Genomic DNA, 17,345 nt, shown 5'->3' on the forward strand with positions numbered 1-17,345 from the left:
GGGGGGGGGGGGGGCGGGGCCGGGGGGACGCAGGACCCGGGCCCCCCCCCCCCCCCCCCCCCCACCCCGCTTCCCCCCGGGGCCTCGCCCCCGCCCCGCCACTCCAGCCGGTTGGGGAACAGGTAGAAATACCGCCGCTGCCACTGGGTCAGGAAGGGGTTGCCCATCTTGGACATGTAGCCATGCATGATGCAGTCCTTGCCCAGGGCGTAGTCTGACGAGGAGAGGGAGAGGCGGACTCAGGCCGGCCCGCGCGGGGTCTGAGTCCTTGTTCGGCCGCGCTGGCTGTCACCTCGGGTGGCTTCCCGAAACCCGAGCCTACTTCTCGTCTCTAAACGAGCAGTGGGTGTCCCCGGCAGCCGCGAAGCCTCACCTTCCTCGTGGCCCAACTGCTTGTTTTTGGTTTTCTTGCGGGCCTCCATCCGGTCCGTCTCGGCATTGATGGTGTCGAAGACCGTCTCAGCCACCTCCTGCTGCCACCGCTCGGAGATGGTGAGGGGAAAGTTGCGGTACAGCTCCTGGTCACTGTCCAGCAACTTCGATGAGGGGACAGGGCAGGGACACCCGTCAGCCACAGGGCTCCCAGGCGGGGGGGGGGGGGGGGGGGCCAACAGCCCCCCCCCCCCCACCGGGCATATCTGGGGAGGAGGAGCCCGAGGCCCAGCCGCTGATGGAGCCCAGCAGGCCAGGATCAGGGCTCAGGTGGGAGAGGCCGGGGCAGGCCTGGTACCTTGATTCCTTTTGTGTCCTCCTCGTCAAAGGAGCCAATGTCAAAGGCGTCAGCAGCGTTCACCTCCCCTCGAGGGGGTATCAGCGGGGGAGGGTACTGCGGCAGAACACAGGCTGGGCGTCAGCACCAGGCAGGGGCCTCTGGGGCGCCCGCCTGGCCCCAGCCCTGGCTGGTACCTTCTGCAAGAAGACCATCTGCCAGTCCAGGGAGCGGAAGAAAGGGCTCTCCTTCACCTCCTGGGCCCTGTGGGGAGATGCGGGCCATCATGGGGGGGGGGGGGGGGGGCACGTCTGGGCGCTGGAGCAGGTGACCCAGGCTAACTCCTGGGCCAGCCATTCTTTGGCTCCGTCACCTTGGGCAAGTTCCTTAAACTTCAGCCTGTTTCCTCATCTCTAAAACGGGGAGAGCAACAGTTCCCACACCCTAGGGCTGTTGTGAGTTTTCACATTTGTAAATCTTGCAACATCATGCCCAGCACTCAGTAAAATGTTTAATAAACACCAAAAGCTCTTGTCATCATCATTATCGTCATCATCTTTGTTACAGGGGCCCCTTCTGGAAGCCGGTCCCCCGCCAGTTCCGGCAGCTGCAACCCCAGGCAGCCCTGCCCCGAGAACACTGGACGGGGCTGGTCACACCCTAGCCCGTGAGCTCCTCAAACGAGGCTGGCACCAGGAGGGGGATCCGGTGATGGGACACAGGCCTCATCCTCAGGCCGGCCTAGCGGCATGCCCACACGGCCCTGGCAGGGAGGGAGGGACTGAGACAGTGGCCCTGGTCTCAGGCACTCACCCTCGGCCCAGGCAGCCCAGTCTCCGGTTGACATCCCTCTGCAGCAGCCCCTCCAACAGGGAACGGAGCTCGGGGGAGAAGGAGTCGGGCAGCTCCACAGCCTGCAGGGAGGAGCGGACGTTGGCAGGGGCCGAAGAAGAGTCCTGGCCCCCGGCAGAGAGACAGCGCCCAGCTTCCTCACTCACCCCAGCAGGCATGTTTGTTCTGACAACACAGGGACGGGGAGCCTCTGGGGCAGGAGGCCAGAGTAAGGATGAGTGGCCCGAGTTTGTTGTTCGTTGGTGAGAACCAAGAGTCCAGGACCCAGACACGCACGGGAGACCCCAGCCCCACCCTGGCCCCCCGTGGACTCCACCCAGCCACCCTACACTCACCATTGTCAATGTCATGCGGTCAATCTCATGCTTATCTTTGGTCTTGTGCTGCCGGAAGGGACTGTGCCTGGACAGGAGGCACAAGGTCAGAGGACAGGAATGGGGAAACTGAGGCAGGCAGCAGCAACGATCCTCATCTAAAGCCAGGGACGGTGCCACCCTAACACCCAGGCAGCTGTGGGCCCCCCTCCCCTAGGCCGCTACCTGGACTCGGGAAGAGGTCCTCTCTGTTCCCTCCCACCGCCCGCCTGGGACAGAACATTTACCCCCGCAGCAACTTGAAAAGCATGCAGCCCAGGGAGAACCAGTCAGCACTGCTATCGTAGGCCACGCCCTTCTGCAGGACCTCGGGGGCCATGTACCCGTGGGTACCCCTGTGGAAGCAAGGAGGCCGTGAGTGCGTCGGGCGGAGGGTGCAGGAAGGGAGAGTGGGGGGCCGGGCACTCACACGCTGGCATGGGGCTTCTTCTTGGAGAAGTCGCAGGCCAGGCCCAGGTCTGAGATGCGCACGTGGCCGTGCTCGTCCAGGAGGATGTTGGCTGGCTGTGGAGGAAGCCTAGTGAGCTGCCTCCGGGGCGGCTCAGGACACGGTCTGGCCAGGCAAGATGCCAGCTAGGGTCCGGTCACTCTAGGGGGTCATGGGTGTCCAGGGACGAGGCCCCGGGCAGGGTCTTCTCCTTTCCCACACGACAACCAGAATTGTGACAATGGCTCGGCGGCCGGCAGGGTGAGGAAGGGAGTGGCCGGCCGGCCCCCAGAGGCCCTGTGCCCATCACACTGGGGGGGAGGGGGTGCGGAGCGTCACCTTCAGGTCCCGGTAGACGACAAAGCAGCTGTGCATGTGCTCCAGGCCCAGGATGATCTCGGCGGCGTAGAAGCGCATATCGGCCTCGGAGAAAACCCCGTGCTGGGACAGGTGGTAGTGCAGGTCCCCGCCTGGGGGAGGCAGCCCCACAGGGGTGGCGCTCAGCTCCCCGGCCAGCCCCCGGGCCCGGGGTCCACCTGGGGCCAGGCCACACACTCACCGTTCATGAGATCGAGGATGAAGCTGAGCTTGTCCGGCGTGTGGAACGCGTACGACATGCAGACAATGAACGGGCAGTCCTAGGAGGGCACGGGAGGGGAGGTCAGCAGGGGCTGCACCCGCCTCCGGAACCAAAGGCTGCTGCGGGAACCAACCCGGGCCCTCCCGGCTCACCCCAGTGCTGACGAGGGACAGCATGATGCGCTCGTTCAGGGCCAGGGTCTCCCCCTGCTTCATCTTGATGCGCTTCTTATCCAGACACTTCATGGCGTACCTGGTGGGGGAGAGGGGAGGGGGAGGGGGGATGCCGGTCGGTCAGTCAGTCCACCTGCACCTTCAGTGCAGAGCTCAGGGCTGCACCTGGGGGTCAGCAGGGGCGGGAAGCAGTCCTCAGGGCTCTTGCAGCGAAGACTAGACACTGCAACAAGCGTAAGACACGTCAGAGTCAAGACAGAAAGACGGCAGGAGAAAGTGCTGGTGAGTCAGGGGCTCTGGGGGCCTGTGGGGTGAGGAGCAGCACACACACAGGACGGAGGGAAACAGGGGCCCTCTGCAGAGATCTGCTCACTTGGTACCTGGGGGCCCCAATCCCCACGGACATCCCCAGGGGGCCCTCCCTTCCCTCAGGCACCCCACTCGACACTGGATCCGAGCCGGTGCTCACATCTTGCCCGTGTCGGCCTTCCGGCACCCATAGACCTCGCCAAAGCCCCCTCGCCCGATGATGCGGTGCACGCTGAAGTCGTTCATGGTCAGCTGCGGGGGGGGGGGGGGGGAACAACAGGGGTCACTGCGGGCTGCCCGGGCCCTTCCTCGGGGCAAAGACACCCAGGCAGCAGGGGGCCAGTCCCATGCCGGAGGGGGGGCATACACAGGGCCCCCCTCACCACGCACTTACCTGCCCTGAACCACCCCCACTGGGATCCTGGCACAGACCCCCTCAGCCATCACCCTGGGGGCTGAAGGGCAGACTCCCCTGCCCCCCGCCAGCCCCGACCAAGCCTGGGGAGGGCAAGCAGGGAGGGAGGGAGCACAGTCCTCCACGGCCTCCAGCCCACTCACATGGATGTTGAGCTCCACGTTCTTCCACTGACAAAACCGTGTGAATTTATCACTGTAAGAGAAGAACCCGGGGCTCCGATGAGCTTCAGAAAGCAGGCAAAATGATGCCGGGGGCAAGCCTACCCCATATCACGGCCACCGCCTGCGGTCCCGAGCCTCAGTGTCCCCTCCTGGACTGCCTAGGCACAGTGCTGGCCCACGTGGGGCCTGGCCACCTGCTGTCGGGTTTCAGATAAGCTTGGACAAGAGGTCCTCTGGTCTGATCCAGACCTCCTGCTACCATAGCTCTGACAATGCTCATCTCATCCTTGCTTGCACACCTCCAGCAACATGGCATTCACCTCCCCCCCGCCCCACGCTGAGGCTCCCACTCCACGGCTGCGCAGCTGGGGCCCTGGAAAGCTGTTCTTTACATCAAGCTGAAGGCGGCCTACAGCTCCCACCCACCAGGCCAGCTCCGGCCGTGAGGGCCACAGCGGAGGACACTGTGTCCTGTTGTGCCCACCCCTAGCATGGCCCCGATGCTTCTTGGGCCCAGCAAGGTGCTGAACAGTCCATGAGAAGGAAAGACACTTAGGTGGTCTCTTGCTCCCTGGAGAATCACCTGGGACAGGCTCAGAGATGCCTGGGGCTAAGAAGGGCAGGGCGGGAGTGTGCAGGAAGTGACGGCTGGGAGCCTGTCCCACCTCTGAGGAGTGTCTGTACAGGGCCGCTAGTGGGGCCCAGACACCGGCATGCCCCGGGCCCGAAGCAGGCTGGCTTTTCTCCTGCACGCCATCCACACCCTCTCAGAACAGTCTCTTCCTCACCTTCCCCTCCCGCACGTGCCCAGCTCTCACCTCTCGATGAATTTCTGGAACACATCCCCTCGGAGGTTCTGACAAATCTCTTCGATGTATGGCTAAGGGAGGAAGCTGGAGGTTGGTGACTGAGCCAGACTAGGAGCTGACCACGCTCCGTGGCCTCAGCTGCCCAAGGGTGACCCTGGCTGGGCCGGGAGGCAGCAGGGAATAGGCCCAGTACACACCTGGAAGAGATCCGGAGGCACCTGTTTCTTCACCAGGTGACCCTGGACGTGCTCAGTGGCACTTTTCGAGAAGGGCTGGGGAAGACAGAGGTGGCTGTGAATTCTCCGCAGGGTCCTTTCGTTCCATCCCAGCGCCCAGGCCGCTGTGGGCCGGCCCTTGGGTCTAGGCCTGAGGACAAGCTGGCCGGGGCACTCACATGCGAGCAGGCCAGCAGCTCCTTCATGATGTAGGTGTCGAAGACCTCCCGGCTGCGAGCCAAGCGCTCTTCCTCTGTCTCCAGCTTCTCGTATTTCTTGATCTAGACGACAAGATCCCCACAGGTGACATGGAGGCGCCAATGCCAGGTATCTTGCAGATTCAATGAACGCAGCCCAACCCCCTCCCCTCTCTCCAGGCAGCAGGGGCCTCACCTCCTCGTAGAACTCCACCAAGGGCTTGGCCTCCTCTAGGTGTTTCAGGCAGAAGTCTCGGAAGAGCAGGTACCCTGAAAGCAAGGGGGTCGGGTCGGGTCACATGGAGCCACACCCCTCAGAGGCCTTCCCTTCATGGTGGGTGGCGTGGGCAGAATGCAGAGGTGGTCTCTGCCCTAGGCAGGGACTGGGCAAGGTGGCCTCCAAAGCTGGCACAAACTGAAGATTCTCAGTCCCACCCCTCCCAGAATCTGCTTCCTCGGGGGGTGGCTGGGATGTGATGGGCTCTCTGGGGAGGCGGAGGCTTGGGGCTGGCTCTGGCTGCCCACCCTCTGGCTGCAGTCCAGGGCCTGCACCTGTTGCTCAAGGGCAACATGCCCACCGGGCAGGCTGTGTGGGTGCTGATCCCCCTGGGTCAGGCCAGAGCACAGCAGGGGGGAGGGCAGCCTTCCAGGGGGCCTCTCCCTGGACTCCCCCCCCATATCATGCCCTCTCCATATCTGGCTGATTTTCACAGCAGCCCTGAGAAACAGTTACAGAAACAGACTTCCGGGAGGCCTGTCAGGTGGGCATGAGTAGAACTTGGGGCTCTTCTACCAGATGGGAGGTCCTGGGAAACGCAGGCCAGGGGTGACTGGGGAAGGTAAGAGGTGGGACAAACTACGGGAAGGGCTCCCAGGAGGCCTCACCCTTCCCAGGGGAATGGGGGCTGGAGGCCTGGCCCCAGAGCAGCCCTGAGGGTTCAAAGCAGAAGTAAGGGCAGTGCCCACTCCCCCCAGCCTCACATGGGGGACCAGGCTTGTGCTGGATGGCTTCCATGCCTCTTTGGGGGCACTGCCTGAGCCCCTCAGCCAGAGCACACAGCCATGTGTGCTCTGGTAAGGGTGGCCTGGACTTCGAGTAACTTGTGGCCTGGGTTTCCCAGTGGGCTAGGGGCTTTCACTGAGGACGCCGCATCTGGCCCTCCAACAGTCCCGGGCAACAGGGCTTCTCAGTCCTAATTCCCAGGTGAGGACACCAACAAGCACAGAGATGTGAAACGATGTACCCGAGGTCACACAGCACAGACCACGGACCCAATCTGTGCTTCCTGATATACTGACTCCCCAAGACTGCCCTCCAGGGCCTGATCTGCCAGGCCACGCCAGGCCAGGCCCACTCCCATTGCAGAGCTGAGATCCTGCTCTCAGGAAGGCCAGACCTGAGCCCAGAGGGCCTGGAGCCCTGCTTCCCGGAGACCCACCCCAACCCAGCCCTGCCCTGCAGGCCAGGTCTGCAGCAGTGGCTGGTAAAACAAGGGCACTGGAGGAGGAGGAGGATCTTAGGGGCCCGGCCAAAGCAGGTTGCTCACAAAGAGGGCCCATGGGGGCGGGGGCGACGACCACAGCTCGGCAGGCGCCACAGGAAGGGCCCCGCCCCTTCCTGTCAGTTCTACCAACGGCCCGAGCAGCTGTGCCTGCGCCAAGGGGAAGCTGCAACTCTCACAAACAAAAACCCCAAGGAGGAACTTCCCCGGCAGCCCTGGAAGACTGCTGGGCCCCCACCCCCTTCACAGGGCTCCCGGGGCCGACGGCCAGGGGCTGGGAGGCACGCTGGGCCGCGGCCACCCTGGGAGACGGGGTGCTCGCTGCTGCCCTGCCAAACCTCCAGGGAGCGGGGGGAACAGAGGCTGGCCAGCTGGGGGGGCGGGCAGGAAAGCGGCCTCCGGGTCCTCCTGCCCCCACACCCCGGGGCCTGGGCAGCTGGACAGTGGTGGGAGGCCCTCGGGGCCAGCAGAGCTCCGCACGGACTCACCCAGCTTCTGGGAGAAGATCTTCTCAAAGGTCACCTCGCCCCGGTCCTCCAGGTACTTCTGCATGACACTGCGGATGCTGAGAGACAGGAGGGCCTCGGTGAGCCCCCGGGCTCTCCCGGAATGCAGAGTGCCACCGCCGCCTCCAGGGAGGCAGCCACCAGCCTGGGCCTGCCCACCCGTGCTCTGTCCCTCAAAGCTAGGGTGGCCAGCAGGTGGCTGCTCAGAAGTCGGGTCCCAGTACGGCCTCATGCCAGCTTCGGGAAGCCGGCCAAGCCTCAGAAGCCAGGCCTCACCATCAGCAGATGATGGGTAACCAAGATGGGGCCTGACCTGACCGTACAATCCTGCTCGGCCGTAAAGTGGGCCGAAGCGCTGACGTACAGAAATGCTACCACATGGGTGAACCTCCGCGTGCTAAGTGAAAAGAGAGAGTCACAAAAGGCCACGAGTTCTATGATTCCACTTATCTCGCGTGTCCAGAACAGGGAAATCTACAGAGACGGAAAGCAGATTAGTGGGTGCCAGGGGCTGGGGGAACAGAAGAGTAACTGCTAACAGGTATGGGAATTCTTTTTGGGGTGATAGAAATGTTCCGGAATGAGGTAGGGCAAGGGTTGCACAATGCAGAGAATGTACAGGATTGTACGACTTAAAATGATAAATTTTATGTTACGCGAATCATATCTCAAAGTTTTTACATAGTAAAAACAAAACAAAAGCCAAGCCTCAGTTCCTTGTCCATAATGTCTGAATTAAGCATGTGCCCCCTCCCCCCGGGCTGCCTGGGAGGGCAGCAGGGGAGAGGCCACCTGGGAGGGCTGCAGGGGCAGCGGAGAGGCCGCCTGGGAGTGCTGCAGGGGAGAGGCCGCCTGGGAGGGCTGCAGGGGAGAGGCCGCCTGGGAGCGCTGCAGGGGAGAGGCTACGTGGGAGGGCGGCAGGGGAGAGGCTGGCCATCACGGCCACAGAAGCCCAGCCAGCACTCCCCCATCCGAGAGCTCACCCTTAACACCAAGGACTGTCTGAGCAGGCGACATGGGGCTATCCTTCATGCCCCAGTGGTACCCTGTTGTCCCCTCCTCCACTCCCCTGGGCCACCTGCAGTCCGGCCCGGCCAGCCTGCCTGTCATGCTGGCCAGCTGTAATCAGTCTGGCCTTCCGGAGCCCGGGCTCCTGAGGAACACTCCAGCCCTGTACTGAGGACCAAGCTGGGCAGGCACACCTGAGCCCACGCAATGCTCACAGCCCTTAGGATAGGAGAGGCCACTGGCAGGCCACTGATAAGACACTGCAGCTGGTGAGGACCAGGGATGAGAGAGTCTGGGTTCTGTGCCCCCGCCTCACTGCATCCCTCCTAGAGCCCAGCGCGGGTCACCAGGGCCTGCTGCACATCCCCTACTGGAAGGGTCCATGCACCCCTGCCCTCTAGGCAGGCCCTCCCAGGGCGCAAGTTCTGCATCTGTGGCTCTAAGACACTAGACGGTGTGTGACAAAGCCTGATGGGAGCCACGTGGGAAAGGGAGAGTGCTCTGGGCTGTCAGGAGAGGCTGCGTGGAGGAGGAACTCCGCTGGGTTCCTCCGGGCAAACAGGAAGTGAATAGGTGGCACAGCCCAGGGCAGGTGGGGGGATGTGGGGACAAGCAGGGAAAGACCCAGCCAAGGGTGAGCAAGAGGCTAGCAGGCAGGAGGGGGCTCGGTCCAGAGCAGACGGGAGGAAGCCCAGGTGGGGACGACGCAAGAGGGATGACCAGCAAGGAAGGGAAGAAACAGGGGTGGGAGCAGGCTCAGGCCATCAGGCGGGCGGGAGAACTGACCGGGCCGGCGGGGACGGCGGGCCAGGCCTGCCAGGGTTTCGGCCACGAAGAGGTGCCTGAAGTGAAAGTGCTCCAGGCAGGGCCGGTGCGGCCCAGGGACGCTGCCCAGCCTCTGGGCCTGGGCAAGAAGGCGGGGGAACCCCTGCCCCTTTCCCCTCAGCACTCTCCTTCTCCTTCCACCCAGCCCCCCCCCCCCCCCCCCCCCCAGGCCTCTGCTCAAGTTTGAGCCATGCAAGGAAAGGCCGCGCGGAGCTGTGGGAAGCACAATCCTTCGGCAGTGACTCCCTCCCCCGGCTTCCCGGCCCTCGGAGGCTGAAAGATGCTGTGACATCCTCCAAAAGCTGTCTCCAACAGGAAGAAGGGTGCTGATGACCAGGACAGCCGTCCTGTGTCCCCATCCTCTGACTCCAACCAACAAGGGGAGAGCTCCCAGCCAAGGGCCAGTGGCTGGGTGGCCCCATGCTGCCTCAGAGCTGGTTCCCCTGGGGAAAGCAAGGATGCCCTCTGCCACGTGCAGGGGCTCCGAGGCCAGGATGGGGCCCCCACCCATGCTGGCACAGCCTTCCCTCCTGAGTGCCCCACACCAGCTCACATCCACCAGCCACCGACAAGAACACATCTCCTCAGCTCCACAGGACTCACAGGGACGCCGGGCACTCAGGAGGCCCACTCTGCTTCACACACGGCAGGAGCTCAAAAAACCTTCCCTGGGGCCTGCAGATCAGAGACTGGAGCCCTGTGGTTCCTCTCCCTGTGAGGGAGAGCGCAGGACCTCCTTCTTGGAGGACAGTGGGACCGACCAGGGGTGTGTGGGGTGCAGAACAGCAGCTAGGGCCCAGGGCAAGGCAGAGAAGGCCCGGCAGGGTCTTGAGACCAGGCGGCCAGGAGTTAGGGTCTGAGCCCGGAGCCCTGGGAACCCCACAAGGGCCAAGTGCCTGAATTCTACCTGTGAAGTGGACCAGGAAGGCTGGATCCTCACCACCCCTTGGCTCAGCCCTTGGCACTCCACGTCTGCATCCAATTCTGTGTTTGGGGACGTTTTGGTCTATGGGAGGGGATGGACAGAGTAATAAAGTGGGAAAAAAATATCACAAAACGTCAATCCTCCATGGAGGTGAATGGTCAGATGGTGGTCAGGTACAGTCAGGCAGGAGGCCCAGACAGGTGGATGCAGATGACAGGCAAAGTGACTCCAGCCCGCAAAGGGTGACGCCACCAGCCCGCTGGGCACGGCCCCTGCGATAGGCACTGGGAAGGCCGCCTGAGCCCCAGACTGGTTTCCAGGGAGCCAGCGAGCCTGGCACCAGCTTAGTAAAGACACTACAACGGGAATGCCCACCACGGGACTCGGCGGCCCCCGCAACAGCCAGGAACGGGACTCGCCAGGGAAATGCTCTCTTGACAAGGGCCTGCAGATGAGGGAGCCAGGATGGTCGCTTCTCAGGGAGCCGGCCTCCAGCACAGCCTTCTCCCTTCCCAGGAGCTCTGCTGTGGGCTCAGCCCAGGAAAGAGCAGAAAGTGGGCCCCGGGGGGTCAGACCCCGCCTCCCCGCCGAAGCTGCATGGGACGGCCACAACTCTCTTCCCAGCCCACAGCACTTCACTTTCTTCCTTAAAAAGAAAAAAATGTTTTCTAAATAAAATAAACAACCTCCCCCCACCCAAACATGAGATCAGACTGAGCAGAGCCCTTGAATGGAAGGCCCCCAAAGCGACGACATTAGGGCTTCCTGTCGGTTCTCATGGGGCTGGCAGGTTAGAAAAACGTGTTACGGGACACACTCCCGCCAGGGAGGCAAGTACAGGTTGGCACGGGAGGTGGTGGTGGCCTCCTGGGCTGGGTCACCTCCGTCTCCAACACCCGCTCCCTGATACTGGTGGAGTCTAGAGTGGCGACGAGCCCAGGGCAGCGTTCCCGCCCCCACCCAAGCCAACAACTCTGATATCCAGGAGCACGTGGCTTCCAGATCAACTCTGCGCTGTCAGGAGAGCCAAATGCCTGCCTCTTCCCCGCCAGAAGGACCCTGAGGATCCCCGTCTCTCTGGGGAAGGGCCTGAGCTCCAAAGGGCTCGCCCCAACCCCCCTCCCCGGAGGCCAGGCCTAGTCACAGACTTTAAACGCCCAGTTTCCCCATCTGTGAAATGAGGATGTCAACAAACTGCTGAATTTGCCCCCACCGTGCTGGCCATTTAAAAAGCCTGAGAGGACACAAGAGAAGAACTGTCTCAAGATGCCAGCCTTGCTGTGAGAGCTGTCAGCTCATGTCCCCTCCTCCTGGGATCCCACGGCCCGTGCCTCTTCTAGAACGTGATCCCGAGCTACTCGGTCTTCTTTGGGTCTCTGTTCCACACCTCCCACGTCCTGTGGCCAGGGGGCCTCCCGACCGCACTGGCCACGGCTGGGGCCAGGAGCACTCCCTGAGTCGGGTGAGGGGCTGCAAGGCCCCTCTGCTCACAGACCAGCCTCACACACTCATGCTGATCTCCCTCGGGGAGGGGGAGGGGGGGGGGGGGGCGGGCAGAGCCTGGTACGTGCCCCAACAAAGTAGCAAGGGCCCCTTGGCGGGAGGGCTGGCCCTGCCATGACAGGGGGCCGCCTATGGCCAGGGCCGTTGGCTCAGGCCGCAGCTGCTCTGAGGAGCAGGCCAAGCCTGACGCTGAGGGAGAGAGCACATCCTCCCTCCCAGCCTGGAGTGCGGGCAGGGGTGACAGGACGGCAGGCAGGAAGGTGGTAAGGGCTGTGGGGGAGAACTTCCGGTAGCTTCTGGAACCACGTGGTTCAGAAGAAAAGCAAGGTCCCTTGCTCTGTGGCACCGAGGTCTGGTGAGCTGACCTGGGCCCTCACAGGTGACTCCCACACGGGGTCACAGACAGTCGCTTGTGCGCGGGCTGGAAGGGACAGCAGGGGTCAGAAGCAAACACACTTGTTCTGCTGGTGAAGAAATCTAGGCTGGAAGCCGAGCGGCTTGCCCCGCATCCCACACTGAGTTAGCGGCAGAAAACGAGACAACGTCCAAGTCTCCCTGAGAAAAGGTGTCCCACTGGGCAGGGGCCTCCCCTCAACCTCTGCAGGAGAGCTGGGGACAGGGTCCCCGAGGGCCCCAGACTCGTGCCCAGGCTGCCTTTCCCTCCATCCCCTGCCAATGCTGTGGGCAGCGGGCAGCATCGCTCCCGGGAGGCCGGCACCTGGCGGGCCGGGGCCAAGGTGCCCAAGCTCCTGGGTGACAGGGACGCCGGGGTCGCGAAACCCCAGGACGGTGCAAGCTGGCACGGGGGCCACAGGCCCGGCGGGTCTGGGAAAGGCCGGAGAACAAGCCACGGAGCAGAGGCCGTGGCCTGAGCTGCAGCCCCTCTGTGGCATTTCCGGGAAACCTGGTACTGAGGTAGCAGCAGTAGGAGGAAGTCCCCTGGGGCTTCTTATTAGTATTTCTCAGTGACTCTCCCTGGGGCTCCCAGTGTCATCGGAGCCTGAGAACAGGGCCACACACCCGATGGGAAAGTCCGAGCCCTGGGCCCGGGAGGAGATGACAATAGCCACCAGGCAGCGCACACACGAGCCCCCCCTCCCCCCGCAGATGTCCGAAGGACCGTCCCCAGCTCCCACCAGTGCCGGGGCCACAGAGTGGCGCCCCGCGGGGTGTGCGGAAGGGGGCAAGCTGGCAGCCTGGCCACACGTCACGGCTTCTGTACGAACGTGGCATGAGCACCACACCCTGCAATTTGCTATTACGTGAAAAACGCACCAAGAGCAAAGTTCCAGGCCTCCTCGGCCCGGGGTTCCCAGGAAGGGGCTGTCCCCGACCCCGACCCCAACGGCCTCCAGGGGCCTCCAGGGTCCGACAACGCCCCACTCAGACACAGCGCTGCCGACACTCCAACACCAGAAAACTCGCTCCTGAAACCCTGCTCCTCTGCCCACACCGAGGCTACCCCTGGAGGGAGCAGCGATGCAGAGAAGGAAGGTTATCGTTTTGGAAAAAAGCTGCAGCCCAACAGCTCATTTTTAGGGTCTCTTGCTGGAGACAGAGTAGCAGTAACCAGCACGGAGGACAGTGGCCCCTAGGGGCCACAGGAAGAAGGGGGCAGGTGTGAAGGAGGCCGTGCGTTCCTGAAAGGCTCTCACATGCTCCTGGCTCCTGCGGTTTGTTCCGTTTGTTCCGAGGCAGGAGCATAATATCCTGGAAGCACCAGGCGCGCACACGCAGCCCCTGGGTGCCCGGGGCGGGGAGGAAACGCGGCTGCAGAGTGCCTACACCTGACGTCACCGGGAATTTACTACTAGGAATTGATCGTGCATTAATAGGACACATTATTCCTGGTTTGACAGAGCCCAGATTCCCCTGCAGATTCCAACCTGTGATGCTCACGCTCCCTTCAAATCCACTTACTGAGGGAATGGCGGGCGGGCGGGCGGGTGAGTAACGTAATGGCAAAAACGTGAAGCCCCACGCTCTGGAAAGGAGAACAGATGGGCACAGACCTCCCAGAGACCCATTCCTGAGGAAAGCAGGAAAGCTGAGCCGACAAGATCACCTTGTTTGGGGAGTGGGGAGTTGAGCTACTACTGGGGTGGAAAGTTCTGGGTGAGGGATAAGGCTGGAAACACCAGGGTTTTGCTGGTGATGGAGAAGTGGAGGGGGAAGGGAGGAAACCTTCCCCTGCACCCCTTCCCTGCCTCCTCCCCCCCAAATCAAGAGCAGGAAGTCCTGGAGGCAGAGAGTTAACAGGAACGAAGAAGCAGAGGAAGAGTGGCCCGGTCTGGGAGACAGGGAAGCCAGAAAGGGGCAGGAAGGAGGAAATCCATGGTGGGGGAGGGACCAGGAAAGAGCCAAGAAAATGGGAGGCTGCAAGAGGCACGCGGCTGCGACAATCTGCTGCTGGGGCTGCCACTGTCACCAGGGAGAGCAGGGGCATCTCCTGGGACTGCCCAAGCGAGGCTCCTCAGCCAGGAGCCCAGAGAGTAATTACACACGGCCTCCGTGGTCATATTAAGCAAATGACAGTAATTACAGGACCGCTGCTGGTGGAGGGAGACAGCAGCTCCTTCGGGGAGAAGCACAGACCACAGGCTGGAGAGCGGAGGGAGCACGGCGAGGGCATCAGGGCAGGGCCGGCCCCTGGCTTCCCCGAGCTGGGAACGGAGGCAGGCGCAGGCAGGAAAAGGGACAGGCTGGTACTGCAGTGGGATCAGAAGCCGGGTCTCCCATCTTCCAGCTACACAACACTGCCTCCTTCCACGAGAAGGCCGAGCAATGGGTCTGCTTCCTCGGATCCTACAGGGTGACAGAAGGGGAGGACCCTGTGCCAACTCCCAGTGGCGCGGGGCCTGCCCGGCAGCTCCAGCTCCTAGCCCTGAGAAGTCAAGAGCTGATGCCGGCCCCAGCTCCGGGCCAAGCACAACCTGGGCACCAGCTGCAGGGAGACTGCCAAGATGGACCACCCCAAGGTGGGAACAGCTCCAGATGGCACCCTGGCAGGAACAAACCACGGCCTTTGACCCGGACCCTGACCTTGTGGGTGAGGGGAAGCCGTGACCCCAGGCACGAGAGCAGCCTCCTCTACGCTCTAGCAAGAGCGGCTCCGCTCTGTCCCAGACGACGGGGTTGGGGCCGGGGCCGGGGCCGAGCCTCGAGAACCAGGGCCGCTGACAGCCCCGGGGGCTGAGATCACGGAGCCCAGATCACGGCTCCCTGGGCAAGGGGTGCCGGAGGGGAGAGCAGACGTGTACAGGGGTGTGTGGAGGAAATGAAGCATCGCAGGGGGTCCAGAGCCCTGGGTTCAAATTCCAGCTCACCTCCGGGACTAAGCCTCCTCCCCTCCCTGAGCCTTGGTTGCTTCAAGTATTAAATGGGAGAACATCACCTGCCGTGCCTGCTTCCCACAGTTGTGAGAAGAATAAAATGGGAGTAAAAACCACTTTGCCAACTGGAAAGTGCTAGGCAAACGTGAGATACAGTCATCATGACCTTCCAGGGCAGGAGGCATTTGACCCACTGGGTGGGCAAAGCACAAAGTAAAAGGTGGCGCGTCCTCTGATGTAGGAGAGGCCTGGCCTTAGCTCAGTGACAGGGACTGCCAGAGCCTCTTCCCATCTCACAGATGTGGGCAATCTATCCAACGCTGTGCTGCTGGATGGTGACCCCATACAAGAACCCATGGCACCTGGCTCTAGGTCTCCTGCTGTTCCCCTAAAACTCACAGCCTGGTTCCAAGCATCACCTAGTCCTGATGTTTCTTGAGCAACTACTACATGCGAGGCACAGCCTTGCCAACTTCACCAGTTGGTTTTTGGATCAACTGAGATGACAGATGTCATAATAAATAATAAATTATTATAATTTCCACCACCCTTCCTATCAGCACCATCACTACCACAGATGGTAAAGGGGACAGGAAAAGAGGAACAGCTCGTTTCTCAGGGTTCTAACACCTGCAGAGCCAACCCGAGGCGGGGCCCCATCAGGAGCAATGCATTCTGGGGAGAGATTACCCAAACACAGAGAGTTCCAGAAAAGGCTCTGCCTGACACTTTGCAGAACTCCAACCTGCAGGAGGGTCTCAAGGCCCCAGCCACCAAGGAGAGCCGTTGTGAGCCCCAGAGGTTGACTCCCCCCGCTTCCTCCCTCGTGGCTTTGTCATTTCTGAACTCATTTTTGTTCTAACTGTCACTGCTCCCTGGACAGCCCCCAGCTGACAGTCAGCCTGGTTCCTGTTTTGAGAAATCTGATTGCAAATGTCATAGAAAAAAAGGGCCCTAACGGCCTTTTCAAAATGCAGACCAATTTTCCTCTCCCGGGGCTGGTGTTCAGTCAATCCGAAACCCAGTGAACAGGGCACAGAGAAGGGCGCCGGAGAGGTAGGCACGGCACTCCCCGCAGCTTCGGGCTTGGCTTCAAACACTCAGGGCACTATAGGGTCCCAACCCCCATTTCACACTATCCACATTTCACAGATGAGAAAACCGAGGCCCAGAAACAGGAAGGGACTTGCCCAAAGTCACATGATGAGACCACAACAGCCAGGACGGGCCCAGGCGCCCAGGCTCCCAGGCCAGCCAGCCTTCCAGCATGCCAACTCCCAGGCATGAGCAATCACGGGGGGCACACAGCTCCCACAGAGGCTGAACGGCCGGGCTCCCGCGCAGGCCTGCGTGGAAGTAGAAGCCAGAAGCCCTGATCTGGTGACCAGGCACCACCGGGGATTACCTGCGACACCGGGCAAGCCACTCGTGTCTGGGGCTTCAGCTTCCCCACCTGTTCCATGGAGACAAAACCACACCTGTCCTACCTGCTCATGGGCTGCCCTGAGGCTCAAACAATAGGAAACTAGTCGGGAAGCCATGAAATGCTGGACAAGCCTCAGCCATGGTCCATACACTGAACAGAAGGTGCTTGCCTCCTGAACAGTCTAAACTTCCAATCCAGGGCCAGTGACATCAGTTGTCTCCCGGAGAGGCGGCCACCGCGGTCCAGCTGCTGCAGAGGTGCAGCGATGTCCTCTGGCCCACGGCACCCACCGGGCACCACATGCAGGGCCCGCCGGAGGAGGGACTGGAGGACACAGGGGCAGTGGGTGTCTCCCCCGACCCCCACCGGCCGGGACACACACCACACCCTGCTCCCCACCACCACCCTGACCCTCAAAGCACTCTCAACCCTACCCCAAGCCGGTGACCCGCCAGAAGTGTGGGGAAGACAGGGAAGACTGGCTGTCTCCCCCAAAGCTCACACAAGGGTCGACCAGAGAGGGCTAGGAGTGGGGGTAGTGGAACCCAGGGCGGGGTGCAGGGAGTGGGGAAAGCAAAGGGATGGGTGATGGCAGTCAGGCCAGGTAGACGGCGGCAGGCAGAGGAGGGGGCCGCACGGGGACAGCGGGCGACCGGGAGGGGCACGGAAGGCAGCAGGGGACCCCCGTGGGAGAGAGCAGGGGCGCGGGGCTCACGGAGGCGAGGGCAGGCGGCGTGTGCGAAGGGAAGGGAGGAAGCGGAGCAGGGGGCACTGCGCGGCGCGGGGAGCCAGGGGGCCAGGGAGCCCTGGCGCCGGGCGCTGCGGCTTCAGGTGCACTGGGCCTGGGGCCGAGGGGTCCGGTCGGGGTCGGCGGGGCCGCGAGCGGAGGCGGGGGCGCGGGGGGGGGGGGGGGGGTCAGGGGCCGCGGGCTCGGGGTTCGGGGAGCGGGCCCGGCCGGCGGCCGCCTCACCTGGGCTCGGGCAGCAGGATCTTCTTGCTGGCGCGCGCGGCCGGCGTGGCCTTGCTCTTCTCCATGGCCATCAGGTAGCTCACGTCGGCCAGCACCGCCTCCAGGTCCGCCATCTTGGCGGCGG

The 17,345-nt window shown here is 62.7% G+C and overlaps 1 protein-coding gene across 4 annotated transcripts in view; it reads right to left on the minus strand.

Annotated features, from left to right (window-relative positions):
* GRK2 (G protein-coupled receptor kinase 2) overlaps positions 1 to 17,339 on the minus strand; it is an 18,824-nt gene extending 1,485 nt beyond the window's left edge. The window contains exons 1-19 of one of the 4 annotated variants that reach the window (XM_044919832.1): positions 17,222 to 17,339; positions 7,215 to 7,291; positions 5,421 to 5,494; positions 5,207 to 5,308; positions 5,010 to 5,084; positions 4,822 to 4,883; positions 3,983 to 4,034; positions 3,585 to 3,676; positions 3,095 to 3,194; positions 2,922 to 3,000; positions 2,702 to 2,832; positions 2,345 to 2,439; positions 2,163 to 2,270; positions 1,897 to 1,963; positions 1,523 to 1,623; positions 907 to 973; positions 731 to 826; positions 374 to 536; positions 78 to 214 (exon numbers count right to left, since the gene is read on the minus strand). In XM_044919832.1, the coding sequence (XP_044775767.1) occupies positions 78 to 214; positions 374 to 536; positions 731 to 826; positions 907 to 973; positions 1,523 to 1,623; positions 1,897 to 1,963; positions 2,163 to 2,270; positions 2,345 to 2,439; positions 2,702 to 2,832; positions 2,922 to 3,000; positions 3,095 to 3,194; positions 3,585 to 3,676; positions 3,983 to 4,034; positions 4,822 to 4,883; positions 5,010 to 5,084; positions 5,207 to 5,308; positions 5,421 to 5,494; positions 7,215 to 7,291; positions 17,222 to 17,334 (1,791 nt within the window). In that variant the 5' untranslated portion in view covers positions 17,335 to 17,339. Of the gene's footprint in view, positions 1 to 65; positions 215 to 373; positions 537 to 730; positions 827 to 906; positions 974 to 1,522; positions 1,750 to 1,896; positions 1,964 to 2,162; positions 2,271 to 2,344; positions 2,440 to 2,701; positions 2,833 to 2,921; positions 3,001 to 3,094; positions 3,195 to 3,584; positions 3,677 to 3,982; positions 4,035 to 4,821; positions 4,884 to 5,009; positions 5,085 to 5,206; positions 5,309 to 5,420; positions 5,495 to 7,214; positions 7,292 to 17,221 lie in introns of all 4 variants that reach the window. The other 3 variants (XM_044919833.1, XM_044919831.1, XM_044919834.1) reach the window with 3 other exon arrangements.
* Positions 17,340 to 17,345: the final 6 nt, after the last annotated feature.

The sequence above is a fragment of the Neomonachus schauinslandi genome, chromosome 11 (assembly GCF_002201575.2).
Source record: "Neomonachus schauinslandi chromosome 11, ASM220157v2, whole genome shotgun sequence".
Classification (NCBI taxonomy): domain Eukaryota; kingdom Metazoa; phylum Chordata; class Mammalia; order Carnivora; family Phocidae; genus Neomonachus; species Neomonachus schauinslandi.